At 35.6% G+C, this 26,114-nt stretch overlaps 4 protein-coding genes, 1 non-coding gene and 1 pseudogene across 5 annotated transcripts; 5 read left to right on the top strand and 1 right to left on the bottom strand.

Annotated features, from left to right (window-relative positions):
- The first annotated feature begins 152 nt into the window (after positions 1–152).
- On the top strand, positions 153–224 carry TRNAK-UUU. Its single transcript has one exon. It is a non-coding gene; the product is annotated as a tRNA-Lys (tRNA).
- An 86-nt stretch (positions 225–310) lies between these two features.
- LOC9300272 (notchless protein homolog) lies at positions 311–3,294 on the top strand. The gene is made up of 12 exons (XM_002864150.2): positions 311–555; positions 679–760; positions 854–943; positions 1,028–1,153; positions 1,237–1,364; positions 1,459–1,658; positions 1,879–1,942; positions 2,187–2,297; positions 2,397–2,531; positions 2,603–2,800; positions 2,912–2,968; positions 3,061–3,294. The coding sequence occupies exons 1-12, from the start codon at positions 412–414 to the stop codon at positions 3,142–3,144; spliced, it is 1,419 nt and encodes a 472-aa protein (XP_002864196.1). The 5' UTR covers positions 311–411; the 3' UTR covers positions 3,145–3,294.
- A 13,361-nt stretch (positions 3,295–16,655) lies between these two features.
- LOC9300273 (probable WRKY transcription factor 27) lies at positions 16,656–18,387 on the top strand. Its single transcript, XM_021016336.1, has 3 exons — positions 16,656–17,379; positions 17,456–17,569; positions 17,672–18,387. The coding sequence occupies exons 1-3, from the start codon at positions 16,901–16,903 to the stop codon at positions 18,174–18,176; spliced, it is 1,098 nt and encodes a 365-aa protein (XP_020871995.1). The 5' UTR covers positions 16,656–16,900; the 3' UTR covers positions 18,177–18,387.
- A 1,171-nt stretch (positions 18,388–19,558) lies between these two features.
- On the top strand, positions 19,559–21,068 carry LOC9300274 (probable NADH dehydrogenase [ubiquinone] 1 alpha subcomplex subunit 5, mitochondrial). The gene is made up of 2 exons (XM_021033770.1): positions 19,559–19,986; positions 20,668–21,068. Exons 1-2 carry the CDS (start codon positions 19,674–19,676, stop codon positions 20,862–20,864), a joined length of 510 nt encoding a protein of 169 aa, XP_020889429.1. The 5' UTR covers positions 19,559–19,673; the 3' UTR covers positions 20,865–21,068.
- Positions 20,937–23,822, bottom strand: LOC9300275 (pentatricopeptide repeat-containing protein At5g52850, chloroplastic). The gene has a single exon (XM_021033767.1). The coding sequence runs from the start codon at positions 23,693–23,695 to the stop codon at positions 21,098–21,100; it is 2,598 nt and encodes an 865-aa protein (XP_020889426.1). The 5' UTR covers positions 23,696–23,822; the 3' UTR covers positions 20,937–21,097.
- Positions 23,823–24,663: 841 nt separating this feature from the next.
- On the top strand, positions 24,664–25,519 carry LOC110225860 (annotated as a pseudogene).
- The last annotated feature ends 595 nt before the right edge of the window (positions 25,520–26,114 follow it).

The raw sequence follows: 26,114 nt of genomic DNA on the forward strand, positions 1-26,114 counted from the left end.
TAAAAAACCATGTTGCTGATTTTTCCGGCGATCAAAAATTTCAGTCGCAAATCACAGTGTTTAGCCGCGGTCAGGAACCGAACAGACCTGTACTGTGTCACTAACCAGTAAGACCTGCATGTATAAAATATAAACTATCCATTGCTGTCAGAGCCGTCTTAGCTCAGTGGTAGAGCGCGTGGCTTTTAACCACGTGGCCGTGGGTTCGATCCCCACAGACGGCGATTAATTAATTTTTTAAATTTATTCCATTGGCCCAACGCTTTTTGGCCCACTAATTAAAAGGCGGTGATTGAAAAAAAAGCAAATGACCTAATTGAGTATCTTCTTCCCTCTTCTCTTTCTCACTTGGAGGACGGCGAAGAAAAACCTAAAGCGCACAGGTGGTCTTTGCGAAACTCATCGTCGACGATGAGCATGGATACAGACGAAGGGAAGACGGTGATGTGTCTGTTAACAGACCCAGAAGGAACTCATTTAGGTTCTGCCATGTATATTCCTCAAAATGCTGGTCCTTTGCAACTTACTCAGCTCGTCAATAGGTTCCTCGACAACGTAATCATTTCTTCTCTCTTTCTTCTTTAACTCTTATTTTGTTTAAAGAATTGATTTTTCGTTTCTGGGTAGTTGAGAATTTGCAGAAACATGACGCCTCTGTTTTTTTTTTTTTTCATTCAGGAGGAGATGTTACCTTACAGTTTCTATGTATCAGACGAAGAGCTTCTTGTACCTGTTGGAACTTACTTGGAGAAAAACAAAGGCAAACAAAAAAAAAAAAACACTCTTAAAAACAGTGTGGTTGGTGTTGTCTATGAAAATCTAATAAATGTTCTTGCAAAATTGTGCATTTCAGTGTCTGTGGAGAAGGTTTTGACGATTGTTTATCAACAACAAGCTGTTTTTCGAATTCGTCCAGTTAACCGTTGCTCACAGACAATTGCTGGTATTGTCACAATACTTCATGTTCTGTTTTTTTAGATTGATTAGCTATGTGTCAATGGCTTATTTGAGTTGTTTTGAATCGTAGGTCACGCGGAAGCTGTTCTTTGTGTTTCGTTTAGTCCTGATGGTAAGCAGTTAGCAAGTGGTTCAGGTGATACTACTGTCAGGCTTTGGGATCTCTACACTGAAACTCCATTGTTTACTTGCAAAGGTTTGATATTTCCCTCACCATCATTCTTCAGTTTACTTCTCTATGTAGATTCCTACTAAGAGTTATTCTCTAATCTTTTTCAGGGCACAAGAATTGGGTTCTCACTGTTGCGTGGTCTCCGGATGGTAAGCATCTTGTGAGTGGTAGTAAATCCGGTGAAATCTGTTGTTGGAATCCAAAGAAAGGAGAACTAGAAGGCAGCCCACTTACAGTAAAGTCTTTGTTACTTGATATCGGTGATCTTTTTCAATGTCCGTATGTATTGGTTCGTTACTTATGACCGTTGTCTTTTACCTTTATCTTAGGGTCATAAGAAATGGATTACTGGTATCTCGTGGGAACCAGTCCACCTTAGTTCTCCATGCCGTCGATTTGTAACTTCTAGTAAAGATGGGGATGCAAGGATTTGGGATATTACACTGAAAAAATCTATAATTTGTCTCAGTGGACACACTCTTGCTGTGACTTGTGTCCAATGGGGCGGAGATGGAATTATCTATACGGGGTATGTTTCTAATATGTTAAATGTTTCGTGTTGTCTTTTTAAGCTCTGGTGTTTATTGTGTTTGGCAGTGAATCTTATAACCGATAACCAGATTTTAAAATGAACCTAATTTGCAGTCTCTTTATCGTGTTAATCAATCGGTACTTGCTTCCATGCTTTTAGGTACAGAATATTATGTTCTTCATTGCATTCTATTTATAATCTGCTTTGTGTTTGGCAGTTCTCAAGATTGTACGATTAAGATGTGGGAGACTACTCAGGGGAAGCTCATTCGTGAATTGAAGGTAAACTTTTAGCCATGTTTTGGAATTGTTTTGATCAATTTTCCTCTAAATTAGTATCAGACGCATTCCTCATCCTTCTTGTATCTCGAAAGACCTTATAATCAGTTACAGATGCAATTCCATCCCGGTTGTATTCTAATAGATGGCTTTATGTGTCTCAAGTTCTGAATGTTTGTTCTGTAGTTTGTTCAGATTCACCAAGTATTATCACTTTTACCCACCTCATTTTTCACTGTTACTTCAGGGGCATGGGCATTGGATTAACTCCCTTGCATTGAGCACAGAATATGTTCTTCGAACAGGAGCTTTTGACCACACTGGAAGACAATATCCTCCAAATGAAGAAAAGCAAAAGGTAAGCTTCTCACTCCACTACACACTTGAGATCAGTTTTGTTCTTATACCCTGATTCTCATCTCTCCCTTGGAAATTTGCTGGCTTCTATTTATTATAGGCGCTCGAAAGATACAACCAAACAAAAGGGGATTCCCCTGAAAGATTAGTGTCAGGTTCTGATGATTTTACTATGTTCCTTTGGGAACCATCTGTTAGCAAACAACCTAAAAAGCGCTTGACCGGTCATCAACAAGTAAGTTGAGAATTCACTTTTTTTCGGCAGGCTTTTGGTTCTGTTTCTGATTCTTATGTTCAAAACAACAGCTTGTAAATCATGTCTATTTCTCACCTGATGGGAAATGGATTGCAAGTGCATCTTTCGATAAATCAGTTAGGCTATGGAATGGTATCACAGGACAATTCGTTACAACTTTCCGGGGCCATGTTGGACCTGTGTATCAGGTCAGTTGGTCCGCAGACAGTAGATTGCTTTTGAGTGGCAGTAAAGACTCTACTCTCAAGGTAAACCCTTTAGTTATATATAATGTATAGCAGGACTCAGTGAAATGCCATTCCACTCTTTACTGTAAAAATTCCTCAGTTTCTGAATCAGAAAGCTTGTTACTTCCACAGATATGGGAAATTAGGACTAAAAAGCTAAAACAAGATCTTCCTGGTCATTCAGATGAGGTATTAACACTTTTAAAACTAAAGATTTTACTGGAATTTGATCTTTCTTTCTTTTATATTTTTCGCCGTTTCTGTTCTTGTTTTGTATATAGGTTTTCGCGGTTGATTGGAGTCCAGATGGTGAGAAAGTAGTTTCTGGTGGTAAAGATAGAGTTTTAAAGCTATGGAAGGGTTAAAATGGAAGAGCATTTTGGAGTTTTTGTTTACTCAGCCAACAATTTACACATATTTTAACTATTTCACCTCGTTTGGTTTATGCACATCAATGCTTCTCTATGGGCTTTTTGATCTTTTGCTTAGTAAAAGAACTCTTTTTCGTCCCTCAAGTTTCTACTGTTATGAAAGTAACATAAAAAACAAAACGGAACAAAAGCAACTCTTTGGAAGTTAGTCTATTGAATCATTCAGTCGGAAAAAAAAAAAAAAAAAAGTAACATAAAACTCTGTCTGACAAATAATTTTAAGAAACAAAAAAAAAAACTCTCATGCAGAAAGACCCTCGATTTTCCTTTTTATATAATTAAACTCTAAAAGATCACATTTTAAAAATTATATAATTCAAAGACTAAAAATTGTTTTTGCGAAACAATTATTAAAAAATGACAAAATCAGAGTGAGAAATCTCTCTCGACGTATATAATGATTTTTTGGACCATTAATCACCATGAATTATGAGAGTTACTTGCATGACACAATCATAACACAAAAAAGTTACTTGGGGTTGATCTTATATCGCTGTCATTTGCCAAACCAATGAAAAAAATGAGGAGAGGGGTCATATTTTCTGAAACGATCCTTGGCTCAGTACTTTCCTAATGAAACCAACCAAACCCACCACAAAAACCAAAACGTGGTCATGGAAGATTTCACAATCAGTACTAAGTGATAATGACAATCACATCATTTTATTCTTATCTCTTTGTAAGGACCATAGGTTCTAGTCGCTTCTCTCTATCATCCCATCACCTCGACCGAAAGGAGAAAGAGATATCGGCGAATTCTTCTTATGGAGACAACCAAATTGATATATAGAATGAGTTTGGAATTTGATCATCTCTTTTGGCTTGTTTTTCCTTTTAGACATAAACCAAACTATTTAAAACCAAAATTCTCTAAAAAAAGAAGTGAAAGGAACTGTAACCATTAACCAAACATCTCTCTCATTTCATTCCCTTTGGATGTCTTTTCTTCAAGGAAAAACCAAAAAAGATGATACATCAAAAACATTATAGTGGGTGTGGTCCAAAAATCATAAGATTTCATCTTTATTTCCTATATTTATGTCTTATCATATATGATCATATAACCTTATTGCCAAATCAAAACCACATATTTTTCATGTCTCCAACATTAGGTTCTAAATTCTAACTAATTTTTGAAATAAACCTAAACTTTCTTTGAGACATACGGTTAAACGACCTCATCAGTTTAGAACTTACCTTTCTAACAAAACAAAAAAAAAGAAAAGTGAACAATGCGCAACTTTGTGAGTGAATATAATGATATTCGGGTTTGATTCCTTGGTTTTTCTCTAGAAGCATATATCCCTCTTTTTCTCTCTTGTCTTTTGGTATTTTTTGAAAAAAAGGAAAGGTTTATAAGTTTTGTGCAATGAAGCCATATTCTTTTTGGTAATCATAGATGAGAAACCTTTTGTGCTCGTAAAGGGTTATATTCTCGATAGTTTGTTGCAAAATGAATAACTAATGGAATATTATTGGTACTATACCTTCTCTTTATTTTAATAAAGGCACATTGCTTCAATATTGTCCAAGAATTTTTTGATTCTGACCCCTTGATGGGAAAAGACTAATTTTATGTATGCATTCTTTGTGATTTTTTTTCGTATGATCTTACTTTTCTCTTCTTCTGTTAGAAAAAAAAAAAACTTAATTTTGAGAATATTGCCTTATCTTTTAGTCATGAAAAATGATCTTTCAAATTATTGTCATTAGTAGCAAACATAATAGGGTATATATGTACTATGAGTGTAGCAGTGAATGTTATGATTATTGTAGGGATTAATGTAGTCATGTCTTGTAATAAGAGTGATGCCTTTATGCTTCAACTTTTAATAGAAGAAGGTTGAATCATCTTTTCTGCAATTTGTCTATTGGCCACACCTTCCACTCTTGGATGTGCAATTATATTTGCACCCTACAAAATGGTCACGTGACATTCGTTTGATGCACCGTGCACGTGTTCCTGACACACAAACCCCGACTTGTGATTCTTTTCTTTTTTTTTTTTTTTTGTGAACGAGATTCTTTTCATTTCTAAAATACTTTTTTTATCACTATATTTGGCGAAATTTTGAGCTTACGTATGATGATTGGCAGCTTCTATTGATTTAACATTCAAATTCCGAGTATAACAAAATTGGATTTTTTTACGTTAAACAAAATTTGATTACGTTATATACTTATTGTTCGAATTTGTTTTAATCAACATGAATCCATATAAGAAAAGATGTTGTAAGTAATCATATATAATTTTACAAAAATAATACTAGTAGTGATTGGGACTATATTGGAGAGCATTACTTCAGCTACGTGTATATATATAGTTGGAAACAAACATATTAAGAAGTCAACAAAAACTGGGAGGAAATACGAAAGCAAGAGTGTTTATGACCAATAAGAGTGAGAAAGGACTTATGATCCAACTCGAGTCGTTGACTTTCTAAACATAGTCCGATGAAATAAACCTGTTTCCCACTCACATGACCAACACATGTTTCAGCCTTTCATTGGCATTGAACGTGAAGTGGGGATCATGTGACGTAAGAAGGTCCTGTCTTCGCCTGATTACACTAATCCCTAGTATACCGAGTTGATTTAAACCATTAATAGTTGTAGTTAGATCATAATAAAGGTTAACCATTTATGTAGACTGATCTATGCAACTTGTGGGTTATCTGTCTAATGTTTTCGAGAAATTTATGGATTAGGACATTCCAAATACCCCTTTATAAATTGTATAGCACATAATATGTCAATGTAATGCATTCATTTTTTCACTTTAACATCAACGTTAATAAACAGAAAAGAGACAAGGATGAAGATGAAGATCAAAGTTCTTATACTATTTCTTCCTTAATTTTTCTCATTTGATACATTGTTTAATATAGAGAAAACAAATGAAAACACAATAACACCAACAATAAGATCTATTAAAACTCAACACGTATAAACTACTCTTGGAGTAAAACCGTAAAACAGTTTCGTAGGCACGAATGTTCACTACTCCGCTTCACAATTGATAAGTTTTGTTTGGTACACGTTACCGTGCTATGTACTTTAGGTTCATATCACATTTAAGATTCATGCCACAAGCATCAAAATTAAATTGTTATGAGTATTAAACCAAGTTATTCTATAAGTTTTAATTAATTATTAATCCAAGGTATTACGATATCATTATAAAATTCCCTACGTCTATATCTATATATAAATTAACATAGCTATTAGCTACTAAACTATGATACCATGATAAAATTTATAGATTCTTTAGGTCAAAACCAATATAGACAATAGATATAATAACGTATATGTTTTATAGATATACTAGCTATGTTAGACGTTTTTATTTTTTATCACTGCTACTGAAAAACAAAATATTTTACAAAGTTTTCAATAAATTCAACAATATGCTTATAAAAGAGTGTTCTTTCTATAATTCTATTATATATACAAAGGTTTAATTGGATGATAATTAAAGCATGTAAGAAAAAAAGTATCCCTTCAAGAAAAGCAAAGAATGAGGGAAAAAAAAAAGAAAAAAAGAAGAAGCAAAGATTTCATTCAACAACAACAACAAAAAGAAAAGAATGGATACGATAAAATTCGGAGTGGTATATAATAACTCCAAATCTTAACTCAAAACATTTACGGAAAATGTAAAATGATATATTTAGGAATTGGCAAAGAATCCATCCCATGTTGTCGTTTACCTCACGTGTCATGTATGGACCCATCCTTCTGCTCCTCTTATTGGTTTTTTTAATTGATTCCATAAATATCGATCTAACGAAACATAATGGGTGCATTGTGATGTGTTATAGAATATATATTGTATGAGTGTGAGAACAGAGAAGTAACCATCCAATGGCTCTTAGATTATTAATGCTTTCCTTTGAAAGTCACTAGTCAAACAGAGAAGTTTGTAAGTATCGTTTTATGCGCATTGTGTTTATATAATTTGTAATATCGTATTTTGTGTTAATATTGATTTGTATGATAGATCTAAAGTACTAATATTGAAAATGAGATGATTAGATTGGGTATAGAGCAAACTTGTTATTGTCGTTTGCCAAAAAAGAGTGCTTTATATGAAAATGAGTTTTTGTGACTGAATAACACTATAAACCACCAAGATAATTTTACTAACATTTTAAATCTTCAAACTAGCTTTTCTGTTTGTTCCGCCATAAAAATAATTGAAAATTTAATTTATATTTAATTAATATACATTTATTAATTTAATTTAAATATAAATTACTATTATAATTTATTACAATTAATAAAAAGTCTAAAAAGGACAAAAAAAAAATCACATGTTTTGTTTACTCACCGTTCGACTATGAAATTTCAAAATTAGATCTCTGAAACTATAGACTTAATCATAATAGAAGTTTATAGTATAAGAATAGAAACCAAATAATGTAGAATATGAGGTACAAGAAGTTTAAATAGAATAATAAAAACCAAAGAAGGTCGAAATTTAGACAGAAAACGAAGCATTCTCTGTATCGGAGGAATATACGTTTTTTACTTTTCTTAAAAATCGGAAAATCATACTCCCTCCGTTTTATAAAGAGTGTCGTTTTAAGGTTTTATTTTTGTTTCACAAAGAGTGTCGTTTTAGGTTTTCAATGCAAAATTTAATAATTTTTTATGTTTTATGACTATTAGTATTCTGCATGTTGTTTTACTATTAGGCAGATTATGTTTAGGTATATAGTTAATGATGTTTTTATTTAGAAAAAACAAAAAATTTAATGTTTTCTTAATCTCTGTGCAAAACTCTAAAATGACACTCTTTGTGAAACAGAAGGAGTAATAAATAACAAAATTAATTTAAATTTAAAGTAAATTGAATAAATTTATATTAAACCAACATAAATTAATTGTTCCATCATATTTTATGACGGTGCAAACATTAAAAATAGTTTAGAAGTTTAAAGTGTTAGTAAAATTATTTTGGTGGTTTATAGTGAGTGAAATTTTTTCGAGGTTTAAAGTGCTACTTAGTGATACTTTAAAAATTAAAAATATGATTTTCCATAAATAAAAGGTTAAAGCTTGCTGCCCAAAAAAAATGGCCAAAAGCTTTGTAACGACTTAAAGCTTTGTTTTATGAATTAATTACAGATTTTGCCCTTTTTTATAGTGGCATTTGTGGATTTTGCCATTTTTTGAATAGTTTGTAGATTTTGTCATTTTTCAGGTTCCAAAAATATGATTTAACATGTGTTTCACTCGTTATGTTTGGGTTTAGTCGGTTCCATTTGTTCTTAGGGTTTAGTATTTGGTATAAAGTACGTATTTTTGCAAAAAAAATCACAAAATACGTACATTTTTAAGTGTTAAAAATGGCAAAATCCGTAAACTATTCAAAAAATGGCATTTTCGTAAATTTTTCCTAAAAAATGGCATTTTAGACAATAATCCCTTGTTTTATTTAGAAGAGACAAGTTAAAGCGTTATATTAGTGGCATCTTTCTTTCTTTCTTTTTTTTCACTGGAATTGGATTATATTGATATTAGAACTGCTGCAGAACCTTTACAAAATAATAGGTTAACATAAAGAAAGGTATACACATATACCATTCACCAAAAAAGAGTTTGCAGATTGATCAAACTAGAGTAGAAGATGAACCCACACTGCCGCTTCTTTCTTCCTCAAAAAGATGATGTAGCCAATGAGGATGTCCTGAAGCAACATAAGACTGAACTCTGTCCTCCTTCACAACACTTTGAGCAATTAAGGAAACATCTCTATTTGCCAGAATCTTCTCCTCTAAAACATTCCAAACCACAATCTTTCCCAAAAAATGAAGTAATTCAGAGACTTGATACCTAAAAGAAGGCCAAGCATCTAGTGGCATCTTAAATGCCTTTTTATAAATTAGTTTGAGACTTAGCTGAGGAAATCTATTTTCGTCTTCGATATCTATTTTAAGACCATCATAAACTTAAGAGATTCAATGAAACTCTTTAGAAAGGCTGTCGTTACGCATTTCTTTACATATAAATTAATTTGTGGTCAATGAAACAAAATTAAACATAAAACAATAGTAGTGTAAGCTAGTGGGTCCTCGCGACAGGATTTTTTTAACATTATTTTATACGCCAAATTTACAATTGGTGTAAGCTAATAAGTACTCCTTCTGTTCCTGAAAATTTGATGTTATAGAGTTTACACATATTAAGAAACAATCATGATTTAATCATTTAATAATTTTTTTCTTTTTATTAAATATTTTTAATAATGTATGAACCAATAGTAATCTAAAACAGTTAATTATTTGTAATCATTATGCCTTGAAATCTATGATTTGTTAATATCAATTAATGAAAAATAAAATAAAAAGCTAGAAAATCAATCTTTGTGGAACAAACCTAAAACACTAGAACATCAAACTTTCAGGAACATCAAACATCAAACCTAAATTAACAAAATGATACTCCCTCCGTTCCTGAAAGTTTGATGTTTTAGTGTTTTAGAATAGTGTTTGATACTCCCTCCGTTCCTTAAAATTTTTGAGAATTTTTCTTAAATTATTTTTGGAAGTCTACAAGAATATGTTTTTTGCGGTTCAAAAAATTATTGTATTTTCCGTCAAAATGATATTGAATTTTCTTTTCTTACCAACATTTATTTTCTTAAAAGAATCGAGGAATTGAATAAAACAAAAAATACGGCGAATAATTACATGTTGATTATTGACAGAGAAGCGTAAATCGCACGGCCCAGACGCGCGTATGATTAACAGACGAATCGGACAAGAGGAAGCAAATACATACGGAAGCAGAGAATCATTACCTTTCATCGCAATATGACTATCCTGCGCTGTTACTGCTACTGTACGCCAAAACAAGGTGGTCCCTACCTTTGACTTGGGTTATAAAAGTCAAAATGAAAGCAGCTTTTGTGGGATAAGATTGTAGAGAGAGAAGACAAGAATCTGTATCTAAATTCCACTTACGAAATTACGAGAACTCTGTTGTGTCTGTGAGATAACAAATTATTTTTTTAAATGGAAAAAAATAAAGTAGAGAGTGACAAGTGAAGCAAGTGCTTTGTTTGGTTCGAATATTATTCGTACCATTACCATTTTATTTTTTAGCACACATTTTTACTTTCTTTCTTTTTTTTTGGCCTAATGATTTGAGGGAGTATTCGTGTTTTTTTACCTTTTTATTTGTAAGATTTTGTGAGCATTTTAAATCATGAAAAGAACAGTAAATTGTATTTCTGTAAAATGTTTTTCACGTTGGTCACAAAGAGGAGGCTGTGCTTTTATATACAAGATACGTAAATAACCTAATCGATATTCAAAGCTATATGGGCTTGTAGGCTTCAGAGGCTTCACAGCCCAATACCCCCCGCAAGCTGGAGTATGGAGATTACAAATACCCAGCTTGAGAAGAAATGCTTCAAATTCTCGTCTGCCGAGTGCCTTTGTCATGATGTCCGCAAGTTGCGACGTTGTAGAGACATGTTTTGTGGCAATAGTACCTTTGATAATCTCGTCCCGAACAAAATGAACATCGCGGCCGACATGTTTAGTACGAGCATGATAAACCGGGTTTGCAGCGAGACTGATAGCGGAGAGGCTGTCGGAATATAACATGATAGGCGCAGTACACGGAATACCCAAAGCCGGAAGCAGCGCACGTAACCATAAAAGTTCACTAACAGTGTCAGCCATGGCACGATATTCAGCTTCAGCGGATGAGCGAGAGACGACGTCATGCTTCTTTGTTTTCCAAGAAATAGGAGAGCCACCCAATTGAATGAACCAACCAGTGAGAGATCTATGTGTAATTGGACATGAATCAAAATCGGAATCGCACCAACCGGTGAGTACCAAAGATGTGTTGGACCGGAGTAGAATTCCTTGGCCTGGACTTGACTTGAGATATCTAACAACCCGAAGAGCTGCTTCCCAATGATCCGATTTTGGATCATTCATAAACTGTGACAGGATGTGAATAGCATAGGATAACTCGGGGCGTGTGCTACTTAGATAAATTAATCTCCCAACCAAACGACGATAGCGAGATGGTTCGGAGAGAAAATCACCTAGAGCGAGAGCAAGCTTATGATTTTGCGGCAGCGGATGATCAAGTAGTTGTTTGAGATTCTCCCATTGCACGTCACTCAATCCGCTTATACCAATACGATCAGCATCCGTAATTGAAGTGGTAGATGACGAGCCTATTGGTGCAGTGGATTGAGTTTCGAAAGAAGACATATGATTAGCGGCAGCTCCACGACCGGTGTTCTGTTTTGGTTTGTAAGAAGACGTTGGGTTTGTGTGAGAGCCACGACCAGTACCATTTGATGAGTGTCCGCCACGACCAGTATTGTTTTTAATTCGCAACTTTTCTTCGAGCCATGGAGGATAACCAACCAATTTAAAACAATAATCAGCGAGGTGGCCTAGACGACCACAATAAGAGCACACTTTCGTCTCCGATGTTGCTTTGTTTTCTGGGAAGCTTCGGGTTCTTAATGTAGTTTGAACTGCGAAGCTTACTCCTTCATTCCTGTCATCATTTAAACGACTCAGTGATTTTGACTCTTCATCTTGAGTTAAAACGTTGTAGGCCTCTTCGAGTGTGGGCAGTGGGACTCTAGAGAGAAGAGCAGATTTAACCGCCCCATACACGGACTCATCTAGCCCCATGAGGAATTGATGCAGTTTGTCTTCCTCGCGCTCTTTACGCACTTCTTCCATAGTCTTAGCTTGCTGGTAATCTGCGAGACTTCTCCATAGTTGAGATAGCTTGCCGTAGTATGTTTCAATTGGCACACCTTTCTGACGACAATTAGCCAATTCTGTTTTGAGTCTCTGTACCCGCTGTCCATTTTTAACCCCAAATCGTTTCTGAACATGAGTCCAAAGATCGTGAGCATCATCAAGGTGAGACATTGAGGTTGACAAACTTTCATCTATGGTAAGTTTCATCCAAGAGACGATGAGAGCGTTGTTCGCAGCCCAATCTTCATGATCAGGATCCGTTTCAACCGGCTGCGCAATAGATCCGTCAACAAATCCGAACTTCTTTCTTGCTTTCAAGGCTAACCGGAGGTTAGTGGCCCATTCGTCGTAGTTGGGTCCACGCAGCAGTGGCTTAGAGATTAAAGTTCCTGGATTGTGTCCGGAGGTGAGGTCATATGGTGAGATTGTTCGTCGAGTTGAAACAACGGCCGGTGCTGTTGTCGTAGCAAGAGCTGATTCGGTAGTCATCGGAGATTGTTAAGAAAACTGAATCTCTTGTAGCGGAAGAGAGATTGCAGGATCGATCACAAAACCTTGTAGTAGTCTAGGTTTTGTGCTCTGATACCATGAAAAGAACAGTAAATTGTATTTCTGTAAAATGTTTTTCACGTTGGTCACAAAGAGGAGGCTGTGCCTTTATATACAAGATACGTAAATAACCTAATCGATATTCAAAGCTATATGGGCTTGTAGGCTTCAGAGGCTTCACAGCCCAATAAATCATACAAATATCTCTAAAACCAGTGATGAGACTCGTTTTGTGAGGGGAATCTAGAATTGATCTTTTATTTGTATATATATATGGGTCAATTAAATCTAAATACACAGATGAAAAATTAAGAATATATACATGTTTTTTTGTATAATTAATTCTCTCTCATCAACTTGTATAAGTTGGACGAAAATACCCCTCCGCATGTAACAAATTGTTTAACGTTATAACAAAATAGATATCGACGAGACATAAATTTCAGATAATAGCTTCGTTCAAATTTTCGATTATGACTCAATTTTCGATAAATCATATTATATCGCGATAAGTTTATAAGTTACATGGTAGGCCTGGGCATAATACCCGAACCCGAAGAACCGAACCGAACCCGACTTGAAAAACCCGACCCGAACCCGAATCCGAAGTTTTAAAATACCCGAACGGGTTCTAAACTTCACAACCCGAAAACCCGAACCAGAACCCGACCCGAACTCGAACCCGAACAAGTACCCGAACATATCCGAAATATAAATATATAGCTATAATATATTAGTAATATTTATACTTGTAATAGCCTAAGTGTCTAAATTATTCGGATGTTAATATATTTTCGGATGTTTTAGCTACTTTTGGTTAGATTAGGGTATAAAATACTTAAAATTTATAGATTTTCTGAGTATTTTCAATACTTTTCATAGAATCGGATACAAATTTTTTAATATTTGGATACTTCGGGTAAACCCGAATCCGAACCCGAAATACCCGATCCAAACCCGATCCGAACCCGAAGTTTTAAAATACCCGAACGAGTCTTAGTTTTCTAAATCCGAAAAATCCGAACCCGAAAAATCCGACCCGAATATCCGAACGCCCAGGCCTATTACATGGTAAACTAATATTTATCGTGTTAAAATATTTATTATATGATTATATCAGCTAACTTATGTATTAACCGGTTTATTTACTTTAGTAATTTAATTATTTCCGTTAACTTATACATTAGCGTATTCATTTATCATGATAATATAATTGTTACGTTTAAGATATGTTAGCATTTTATATACGTTGCTAATGAAATTGTTATCCGTTTATGAAATTGAACCCAGAAGAATGTAACAATGGTTGTTCCCGTCGACAACCCATTCTCCTATCTTGATCAATTAATCTCATCAAATCTCTAATTGGCAAATTCCGTCAAGGTCTTAGACTTCGCAGCTCGATCTATTCAATCCACCATGAATCCTTTAGCCGTCGGACTCTCTCCGACGTTATTTCAATTATGACCACCGATCACTGTCGATATCATCATCACCCATCATCACCGATATCATCATCACCACCACCACCTGTAAATCACTGAAACTACCACCGATATTTCAACTATGACCACCGCCGATAAAATTATCACTGTCGGTATCATCATCATCTATCGCCACCGGTATCATCATCACCACTACCAATTATTTTTTTAAATGGAAAAAAATAAAGTAGAGAGTGACAAGTGAAGCAAGTGCTTTGTTTGGTTCGAATATTATTCGTACCATTACCATTTTATTTTTTAGCACACATTTTTACTTTCTTTCTTTTTTTTGGTCTAATGATTTGAGGGAGTATTCGTGTTTTTTTACCTTTTTATTTGTAAGATTTTGTGAGCATTTTAAATCATACAAATATCTCTAAAACCAGTGATGAGACTCGTTTTGTGAGGGGAATCTAGAATTGATCTTTTATTTGTATATATATATATTGCAATTTTAAACCATTAAGTTCTTGGATTCTTTTCTTTTTTTAACGTCTAATTCTTGGATTCTTTTATGTGAACAATATTACTTACGTTACGTACGTTTTAAACAATTTAATATTTCTTCTTGTTCTTGTGTATATCTCAGCATTGACATTCACGCTAAAAACAAACTAATTTTTATGTTGTAATGACTTTTACCGGAGAAAATGTTATAAAACATATTATCTATTTCACAATTTTTTTGTACTATAAATTATAAGGATTCAATATTTTCAAAATAAACATGTAGTGTGTTCTTTTCGACTTTTCATCTCTAGAAATTAGGCCTGGCGTTTAATCCGAAACCGAAAATCCGAACCAGAACCGAACCGAAAAATAGGATTAAAATTCGAACCGAATCTGACAGATTAACCGATCGGTTATTGATTTCTATATCCATGGATATCAGATAATACCTGATTCGATCCGATATCCGATGGGTATCTGAACTCTTCTCTAGAAGTTTTAGAACCTTAATCATCCTTTGCATTACGGGATCCATTTCCAATATCTCGATTTCCCTCCCTAACAATATGTGATCCATTTCCCTAATCTCGATTTTCCTACCAATATGTCCACTCGCATATAAGCATAAATCCTAATCTTTCAATATGGAATCCCTAATCTCTCTTTCGTCTCAGACGCATCCATAAGAAACATCAAGTAATCAATCTTAGGTATGTGTTTGAACTTAAATTCTTCTTCTTTCTTAGTTATAATCCATGTCTCCATGTTCTATGATTCTTCTTCTTCATTAGAGACGAATTCGATTATTGTTTGTTACTGTTTTGATCCTTTTTTCTCCTATGTGTTCATGCTAGATTCTGAAAATTTTGATGTTTATTGTTGCTTTGATAAGTTTATGTTTACGGTTTTACGGATTAACTTGCTATTAATGGAGGTCGCTTTTGTTCTTTTTGGGATTCATTGCGGTTTTCGGATTAATCGGATTTTTTTTTAGATTTTTGGTTAAATCGGATATTGAATTTCATATCCATACCGATCCGAAATCCAAAATATCAAAACCAAAACCGATCCGAATTCTATAATTACCCGTATGGATATTAGAATCTATATCCAAAAAACCGAAATCCAAAAAAACCGAACCGAATCCGATCCGATAACCGAACGCCCAGGTCTACTAGAAACAATGATGTCCGTGTCGATTATCATGCGAAAGATATTCGAATTAGAAGTTCTATCTTTTTTTTCATGTACGTTCACTCACAGGTTTCACAGTTGTTGGTTCAAGAAACCAACTTTTTCGAACTTGCTTTGAGTTTTTTATTTTAAAATGTACACACATTATTAAGATAAATTTAATATTCACAAAAAATGATAAAACTTGTTAAAATTTTATTATTTTCGTCGGACCATCAAATTTTATGAGCTTTGAGAATATTCTAGCACTAGATTGTTTAGGACTAGTGTTCGTTTTATAAAAATATTAGTCGTCACCCAGTAACCTAAGTTTACTAGGTACTAAATTTTCTTAAATGCCAATATACCAAATCACTACCACTTATCATTATTAGTCCTTAAGTGATAGGATTGTCTATTAAGTAAATTTTTTTAAAAAAGATAAAAATCTTCCAAAGCAAGTTAGTGTTTCACTGTTTGCTGGCTGAATAATTGATTTACCATTAGAGGTGGGTGGTAAATTTAAAATCGGGTCTTACATGCCTTTGTTTGTTCATAAACCATAAACATTTTCCTAATCTATAAGAACATTATCATATATATCTATTTCAATATTAGAAAGACATATTCCAAAATGATAAACTACTCACTTTCTTAATCTTAGACGATATAATTTTATATAAATCTTATATCACACTTTACAAAGATTTAATGACCGAAATTTTGTCAACCGCTGAGTTTTGTTCATTTTCGAAAAAAAACTTTCCTCTATCATTATTTAAAAACTTAGCAAAAATAAACCATTGGATTGAAAAAAAAAACAAATTGATAGCTATATTTTAAAAAACTATTTGAAAAAAAGAACAAAATATAAAATATTAGTTACCGAATCTTATTGGTACTCTTTCAAATATTAATAAATATACGATGATGGAGTACATCATAATATGATTTTTAAAGAGTATAAATATATGCGAAAAAGAGGGAAGAAAAGAAGATATGAAAACCCATCAAAAGTTAATTTTTTTTTATCTTTTTTTGTCAAATGTATAAATAATTGGAACGAATAGCAAGTCAAGTGCTCTCTCTCCCAACCATCGATTCCTCTCTCGGACACTGCCCCAATCCCTCCATACTCTCTCTCTCTCTTTCGACAAAGAAAAAGTCAGCGCCGTCCTTTACGCCATAGTTTGTCTCCTTCTCTCTCTCTCTTCCTCTCACCAACATCCAACATAATCAAAAAGCAAATAAGCTTTCCTAAATACCCACGAATTCAAGATCACCATGTCCTCCGAGGATTGGGATCTCTTCGCCGTCGTCAGAAGCTGCAGCTCTTCTGTTTCCACCACCAACTCTTGTGCTGGTCATGAAGACAACAGAGGAAACTGTAAACAAGAACAAGATCCTCCTCCTCCCCCTCTGTTTACACACATCCATGGAGACAGAGACAACAAAGAGCCTTCTTCTTCTTCTTCTTGCAACGAGCTGCAAGATTCTTGCAAACCTTTTTTACCAGCTACTACTACAACTACTTGGTCTCCTCCTCCTCTACTTCCTCCTCCTACAGTCTCATCATCACCATCTCCTAAAATCTTAATGAAACAAGAACAAGTACTCCACGAATCACAAGATCAAAAACCTCCACTTAGTGTTAGGGTTTTCCCACCATCCACTTCTTCTTCTTCTTCTGTCTTTGTTTTTAGAGGTCAACGCGACCAGCTTCTTCAACAACAATCTCAACCTCCTCTTCGATCTAGAAAAAGGTTTGTTCATCGATTAAACACATCTCTTAATTCAAAGTTTATTTCTTTAATTATCTTTTTGTCTTGTTGCTTGTAGAAAGAATCAGCAAAAAAGAACCATATGTCATGTAACGCAAGAGAATCTTTCTTCTGATTTGTGGGCTTGGCGTAAATACGGTCAAAAACCCATCAAAGGCTCTCCTTATCCAAGGTCATCAATCTTTTCTTTTCAAAATTTTCTCGACACAAAAATAGTTAGAAAATGTGCTAACTAAATTAATCGAGTTGTTTTTTTTTTTGTTACATAAAACAGGAATTATTACAGATGTAGTAGCTCAAAAGGATGTTTAGCTCGAAAACAAGTTGAAAGAAGTAATTTAGATCCTAATATCTTCATTGTTACTTACACCGGAGAACACACTCATCCACGTCCTACTCACCGGAACTCTCTCGCCGGAAGTACTCGTAACAAATCTCAACCCGTTAACCCGGTTCCTAAACCCAACAACCCATCTCCTTTATCGGATACAGTAAAAGAAGAGATTCATCTATCTCCGACGACACCCTTGAAAGGAAACGACGACGTTCAAGCAACAAACGGAGATGAAGATATTATTAGTCAAGAAGTCAACATGGAAGAGGAAGAGGAGGAAGAAGAAGAAGTAGAAGAAGAAGAAGAAGATGATGATGATGGTGAAGATGATGACGTGGATGATCTTTTGATACCGAATTTAGCGGTGAGAGATCGAGATGATTTGTTCTTCGCTGGAAATTTTCCATCTTGGTCCGCCGGATCCTCCGGAGACGGTGGTGGATGATGAAAACGAATAATATCTCAATTTACAAAAAGAAAAAGTCAGTTTTTAATTATTATTATTTTTTGTTAAAAAACTTGACATTTATTGTGTTATTAAAAAATATATAGAGAGAGACAGAGAAAGAAAGACTAGTCATAATTGTTCTTTGTTTAGACTCATAGCTCAAATTAGAAAATTAGTCTTGATTAATAATTTGGTCGATTTAAATTGACATTGCATATACCAAAGCTTTTTCTTGGCTCAAAATGTATAAATCAACATCTTTCCTTTTTTCCTATTTCATCTATGATTTTATCTGTATTATTAAAACTATAAATACCAAAAAGCAAGTGTAAAAAAAAAGAAGAAGCCAAAAAGCAACAAATTTTGTGAAAACAGTCTATAAGGTAAATAAGTGTTGACAAAAAAACAAAATAGAGGTAACTACTGTAACAAACAAATAAACAGTTACGAAATGTAAAATAATTTTATCTTGAAAAAAAAATTAAGCTAAATTAATCTGCCTCGTTAAAAAAAAAGTTGGCAGCGAGAACTATGCTAAAAAATTCGTATCGTATTATTATTCACTTGCATTTAATGTCGAGATAATTAAATACATCGGTTTAGTGTAATAAATTGAGAAATAATCATGTGGGAAGCTATAGCTACTAGCTAGACGACAGTTAATTCGGTTCAGACCGGAAACAACGAGTCCGGTTTTCGCTGGCTTTAATTTCACGAGACAATCTGGCGTCTTTAGTCCCACTTGTGCCTTGGCTTCTATTAAATGGTCAACCTTTTTTTATTATAAAGTTTTTGTCGTAATCCGAAACGTCGGTCAAACATATTTTATTCCGTATTAGATAAATCCTACATTTAAACGTCTCTGGAATTAACTAAAGTAGGGTCGTTATTGCTATAATTAAAATAAGGCTATGACGATTTAGATGTTAATTTTATTTTATAATAATGTTATATAAATATCATATATTATGGTCGGTCCAGATTCTCATGAAGAGAGATGGGCATGCAAGTTGTTACCTCTCTCGTTTTTAAAAGTGTTTTCTTATTACTTTAATGAATAAGCATTTAATGTACCAAAAATATCAAAACAAATTGAGGAAAAAAAGAGTTTCTTTTTTAGAAAATATCCAACGTAAGAGTTGGCCATATTGTCTAATGGTCCCAACTCACAAATAAATAAAAACTTTATAAGTATATTTTAACATATAAATAAATTACAATTGAATTAAAATTAATTAGAAGTAAAAAAAATAGAATTAATTAAAATTATGCTTAAAAATCAAGACCCATCACATTAATGCTAAGCAACAAAAGCCTATCAAATTACTAATAAGGCCCATTATTTTTAAATAACAAGGCCCAATTAACTCAATCTCGGCCCATATTTTTATTTCGCTTTCTCAATCTGAAAAGTGAGAGTTGACACTGTAAACAACAAACAACATTTCTGAGATTTCGCCGGACTTACGGAGAGAGAGCGATCCAACGGTTGAGATGTTTCTACGGGCAATCGGACGGCCATTATTGGCTAAAGTGAAGCAGACGACGGGGATCGTCGGGCTTGACGTTGTTCCCAACGCGAGAGCGGTGTTGATCGATCTCTATAGCAAAACCCTAAAGGAGATCCAAGCCGTGCCGGAGGATGAAGGATACCGTAAATCGGTTGAATCATTCACGCGCCACCGTCTCAATGTGTGCAAGGAAGAAGAAGATTGGGAGGTGATTGAGAAGCGGCTTGGTTGCGGTCAAGTCGAAGAGCTTATCGAAGAGGCTCGCGATGAGCTCACACTCATTGGGAAAATGATTGGTTCGTAATCTCGTCGCCTATATGATTCATTCTGATTGGAATATAGATTGATTTATTGCAATAATCACTTAATTTTGAACTATTGGCGTTCCCAAGAAATGGGTTTGGTAAATTGAGAATCTGAATCTTGAGGCTTTGTGGATGGTTAGGTGGCAAAATCTGAACACTGAGCATTGCAAAGTTGACCCTTTTATTGGGCTATTGAGTTAGTGTGTATTGAAATTTTGAAGCTAGAACTGAAATACAAGTAAGGGAATGCAAAAGTTTATGTTTTTGTATGATTTGCTAACTTTGGCGTATGGGTGAATGGTTTGCATAGTTCACTAAAGTTTGGAACGGTTTTTGCTTTCAATTTCACACACATAGGTGTGTGGTCATGTTTTTAATTAGTGTTCTTGCTTTGCAGTTATCTGTACATTGCTGTCAATGCTTGTTACAACTCTCTTTTGAATCTTTATGACTCTGTGTGCGAGGTTTAAGTGATCTTATTTCTTGGTTTTATGAAACGCAATCATCTTTCGTAGAAGTCGCTATTGTTTGAGTCTTATCACATTCTTTGGTTGTAGTATGCTACCGAGCAGACTTCCAATGGTCTAGAATCCTGGCTCATTTGTTCTGACTTTGTCTTTTACAACATGTTCTTCACCATGGAGTCGTAACTCGTTCTTTTTGTATATGCAGAGTGGGACCCTTGGGGTGTTCCAGATGACTACGAGTGTGAAGTAATTGAGAATGATGCGCCGATTCCAAAGCACGTTCCTCAGCACCGACCTGGTCCTCTTCCTGAAGAGTTCTACAAAACGCTTGAAGGTCTACTTGCAGAGTCTAAAACAGAGATCCCGGCTGCTAGCTCCAGCGATCCGCAGTTGAAGGAGTAACTTCCAGTTTTACATATTGTGTGCTTGTTGCTTTTTTGGGCTAGAGTTGTTTCTGAGTCAGTGGTCAGCCTCTGAATAAAATGCTTAATAATTTTCAAAACATAACAATGTCGTTTCACAAATGTTTTATCATTCTTATTAAAAAACCTATGATATTACAAATGATGTTTCTTCCCTTTTGCAAGAACATACGCCATTCTTAAAGACATGTACCTGATTCCCATCTCTTACAGTTATTTTTTATCGACTAACCGGGTCAAGATGGACACAAAATCATGGCAGTCCTTACACAGGATTTTGTTCTTAACAACATGAACCGGAGCTTCTGGTGACGCATAGATAAAACCATACACAACAGCTTGTTTTGCACTGTGAAAGCTTGCGTTTTCATTACCTCGGTATGAGGAACCAAACCTTTTGATCTCTTCCTTTATCGATTCTATCTCTGCGTAAATCCTCTTCGTTTTCTCCACTGTAATAACATCCTCACCGACAAAGCTGTGAACTTTTCCTTGAACCTCCACAGTGCTCTTGCTTAGCTTCTTACACAAACCCTTCTCACTCATCAAATTTCGAGTCTTTTGAGCCAACTCTGGTTTTCCAGATTCGTCATATAAGTCAGCCAAGAGAATGTAGAAAGCTGGATCAGATGGTGCAAGTGCTAAGCCTTTGTTAGCCATATCTTCTCCTAAAGACAGATTTCCATGGTATCTGCAAGCTCTCAACAGTGTTTTGAAGATCATAGCATTTGGTTTTAAATGCATTGTCTCTACAACTCCTGTTGCTTCCTCTAGCCTTCCAGCACGACCTAAGATACCAACTAGATGAACATAGTGCTCTATCTGTGGCTCCATATTATGAATCGTTTTCATTGATTGGAAATACTCGAGACCCATCTCGGTCAATCTTCCCTTACTACAAGCAGAGAGCAATATCAGGAACGTTACTGAATCGGGCTCGGTTCCTTTCATCCGCATCTCCTCAAATGCAGATAGAGCAGATGAAATACGACCGATTGATGCCAAACCAGATACCAACCCGTTCCAAGAAACCACATCAGGCATAGCTATTTCTTCAAAAACTTTCTTTGCATCTTCCAAGCTACCACATTTACTGTACATGTCAACGAGACTATTTAAAACCGAAACCGCACCAGAAAACCCGGATTTCACGGAGTAACAATGAAGATGTTTCCCAGTTTCATGAGCGCCCAAGTTGGCTGAAGCTGAGATAAACCCGGGTAAGCTTAACTGATCCATTCTGATTCCATCACCATACATATGATTGATGACACTCAGTGCCATTTCATGCTTGCCCAACTCATTAAATCTTGTTACCAAGCTCGTGTATGTGATATTATCCCTCATGTCCATCGACCTAGTCACATTCCAGGCATAATCCACCTTACCCGAGCTGGCATAAGCATCGACAAGTGAATTCCCTACTATCATTTCACCATCTACGTGTCTTCTGAGTAGATATCCATGAATCTCTAATACCAGCCTTAGATATTTCAATTTGCTACAGGCTCGGAGAACACCAGATAGAGTAACAAAATTGGGTTCTACCTCTCGTTTTACCATCTCCATCAACAGTCCAAAACAATCTTGCTCGAACCCATGATCAACAAGACCTAAGATTAACGTTGTCCAAGAGACGACGTTTGGTGAGATCATTGCTCCAAAGACTCTCGAAGCTTCTACTTCTGATGCCGAGCACTTCATATACATACTTACAAGTGCATTTCCGACATCAGTGCTGTCCTCGAAGCCAACCTTAATTGTCTGTGAGTGAATCTGTTTGCCTAAATCCAGCGAACGAACAGCAGAACACAAGCTCAAGATTGCAGAGTATGTGAAGTTATTTGGATGCAAACCCAAACTTCGCATCTCAAGAAACGTTCCAACAGCTTCCTTGGCTCTCAAGTTCCTTACAAACCCTGATACCACAGACGTCCAAAGAAACACATCCTGTTCTCCAGTCGAATTCAACACCCTCACAGCATCTTCCATTATAGAAAAATGCGAGTAGAAATAAACGAGAGATGTCTTCAATACCACATTCAGCGGAATTCCCCGGACAATTATGCTGCTATGAATCGTTTTACCAAACTCCAAACCGAGAAAGGAAGAGGCACCTAAAAGCTTAACAAACGTGAACTCGTTAGGAGGAACACCGGCTTTAATCATCTCAGAGTAAAACCGCAACGCTTCACTCCATTTACGAGCTCCCACTAAAGAAGATATCATCATCGTCCACGAGATGGTATCCGCGTTCTGAAGAGAACTAAACAGTTCACGAGCTTCCTTAAGCTTCCCACACTTAGAATACAAATCAGTCAAGCTGCTTCCAACAACTGAGTTCCCCTCAAACCCAGTCTTTAAAACAGAACCATGAACTCGACCTCCGTAACTGAGATCTCCTAAACCAGCACAAGATCTGATCACCGAGGAAAATGTGAATTCGTTCGGGTGTATTCCCGAAGCCATCATTTCCTCAAACAACGAAAGCGCTGACGCAAACTCCTGGCTCTTGGTAAAAGCAGAGATCATAACTGTCCATGCAAAAACAGTTCTTTGCGGCATTTCATCGAACAGCTTACGTGCATTCCATATACCATCGGTTTTTAAGTAAAGACTCAAAAGATTGTTGCATAAGTCGAGATTCTCTAAAAGACCAAACTTGATTACAGGGCAATGAATGTGTAAACCAATGCGCGATGAACTCGATTCGCAAAAGGAGAGAATCCGAATACATGATTGTTGAAGATTACTCAATTCGTTAGTGCGAGAGAGAAATGTAGATGCTGTTGTGGCTACTTTGGTCGCCATTCTTTTGCATCAAGCTTTGAAGACGAAAAAGATCGAAACTTTAAAGTTCACATCGCTGTTGAGATTTGCTCTCAAACACGATTTAGTTGGAGGGAAACAACGCTCAAGTAAGTCAATTATCTATGTTCAAGAAAGCGCTAGGCGCTAAGCGGGCGGTGACCCAATGCCTAGCGCCTAGAACGCCTAATCGGAGCCTAGGCGATTTTTTAGGCGGTTTAGACGTTTATAACATAAAACATAATAAATATGATATCATATATAAAATTTATATAAAATATCTAATAAAACAAAAAATTATGAAATTATAAACAAAAAACTAGATAAAACATTTAATTATATTTATATATTAAACAATATATGAATATTTATAACTATATATATATATAAATAAAACTCTAATTGAAATTGAAAAAATACATTAAACAAGATCTATGTAATTTTAGACGGTCAAGGCGGTTATCTAGGCGTCGCATGAGAGCCTAGCGCCTAGTCGGGGCCTAGGCGACCGCCTAGACCGCTTTTTAGAACACTGATTAACACTAAATAAATTTTAAAATATTGCAATATCTATTAGCCAATAAAATTATCTTATAACTTATTATATGACTGAAACCTTAATTTATCATATTTTTTTGGTTACAAAATCTTAAATATTTATTAAAAGAATAAATTTAAAATATATTTATGTAAAATGGTAAACTATTGGCTACCAGTTTATTTTTCATAATTTATGTCCAGAATAATCACACAATTCATTTTACAAACTAATCTATAGTTCTATACATAGTTTTCAGGGTAAACGACCTGTGTCCCCCTAGGAAGTTTCATATAGTATCACAACTACACAGAATTCGGACCTCGGCCGCAGTCCACACAGATCAGAAGTTAAACTCCAATTTCCCCCCAAATCAAAAGTTCGAGACCTTGGTCTCCAAAATTTTGAATTTCGTGGTTTATCTGTGGTTTACTGTACCAAACCGATGCCAAACCAAAACCCAGTAGAATAAACCGAATTAATAAACCGAATTGAAATCCTTTCGTGATTATGTTTAATTCACATGTTTATGTTAGGAATCCGATCAAGAACTTTGATAATGGTGAATCTGTGGTAACGCTTGATTGATCTGGTCCTTTTTATTTCATAAGTGGTAATGAAGATCACTGTAAAAAGGGACAGAAGCTGATCGTCGTTGTTCTCGCCGTCAGAGATCACCAGACGGTTCCTATTTCTCCGGCGAAACCTCCGTCATCAGCTCAGCCTCCTAAATCTCATTCCCCTGTTCCTTCAGTTTCTCCGGCTAATCCTCGTTCAACGGCTCAACCACCTAAAGCTCATTCCCCTGTTTCTCCGGCTAAACCTCCGAGATCCTCTTCTCCGGCGACTCCTCCGTCAAAATCTTAGACACCTAAATCATCTGTTTCTCCAGCACAACCACCTAAGTCTTCTTCCCCTGTTTCTCACTCACCGTCGCATTCTCCATCTCACTCTCCGGCGACTCCATCTCCGTCACCAAATTCCCCCACCCCTGTTTCTCACTCACCAGCTCACTCGCCAGCACATGCTCCATCTCACTCTCCGGCGACTCCATCTCCGACACCAAAATCTCCATCCCCTGTTCAGTCTCCTGCTTCTCCTTCTGACCAGAATACTCCTTTGTCGCCAGCTCCTTCGGAAACAACTCTGACCGCCGATAGCATCACCTTGAGAAGCCTAACCCTGAGATAAGATCTGAGTAGAAACTGGGCTCTGTCCAAATCCATCTGATAAAGAGACACCATGAGAGGGTCTATGCCATTTTCCACATAATCTTCAATTGTTTCTTCCTGTTTAATTACAAACATTTCAATAACTTCAAATTTCCAAACTCCTTCCACTGGAAAATGGAAGTGACAAGACAATGATGTTAACAGAACAAAAAAGCGTAATCAATCATACAAGAACAGTACTCTGCTAATTAGAATCATGGAACAAAAAGATTGCGGATTTAGTGCTAATTCTGGTGAATCCAAAAATTAGGGTTTTAGAGATTTTACCACTAATTCCATATGTTCTTTGGCTCGGTCAACAAGAGCTCCTTCGTACTGAAGAATCTCCGGCGCCGCCTTCTCGCCACGCCCTCTTCAATAGCTCAACGTCCGATGTCGACATCAATGTTTCATAATCACGAAAGGATTTCAATTCGGTTTATTAATTCGGTTTATTCTACTGGGTTTTGGTTTGGCATCGGTTCGGTACAGTAAACCACAGATAAACCACGAAATTCAAAATTTTGGAGACCAAGGTCTCGAACTTTTGATTTGGTGGGAAATTGGAGTTTAACTTCTGATCTGTGTGGACTGCGGTCGAGGTCCGGATTCTGTGTAGTTGTGATACTATATGAAACTTCCTAGGGGGACACAGGTCGTTTACCCTAGTTTT

Source organism: Arabidopsis lyrata (assembly GCF_000004255.2).
Source record: "Arabidopsis lyrata subsp. lyrata unplaced genomic scaffold ARALYscaffold_8, whole genome shotgun sequence".
In the NCBI taxonomy this organism is placed as follows: Eukaryota; Viridiplantae; Streptophyta; class Magnoliopsida; order Brassicales; family Brassicaceae; genus Arabidopsis; species Arabidopsis lyrata.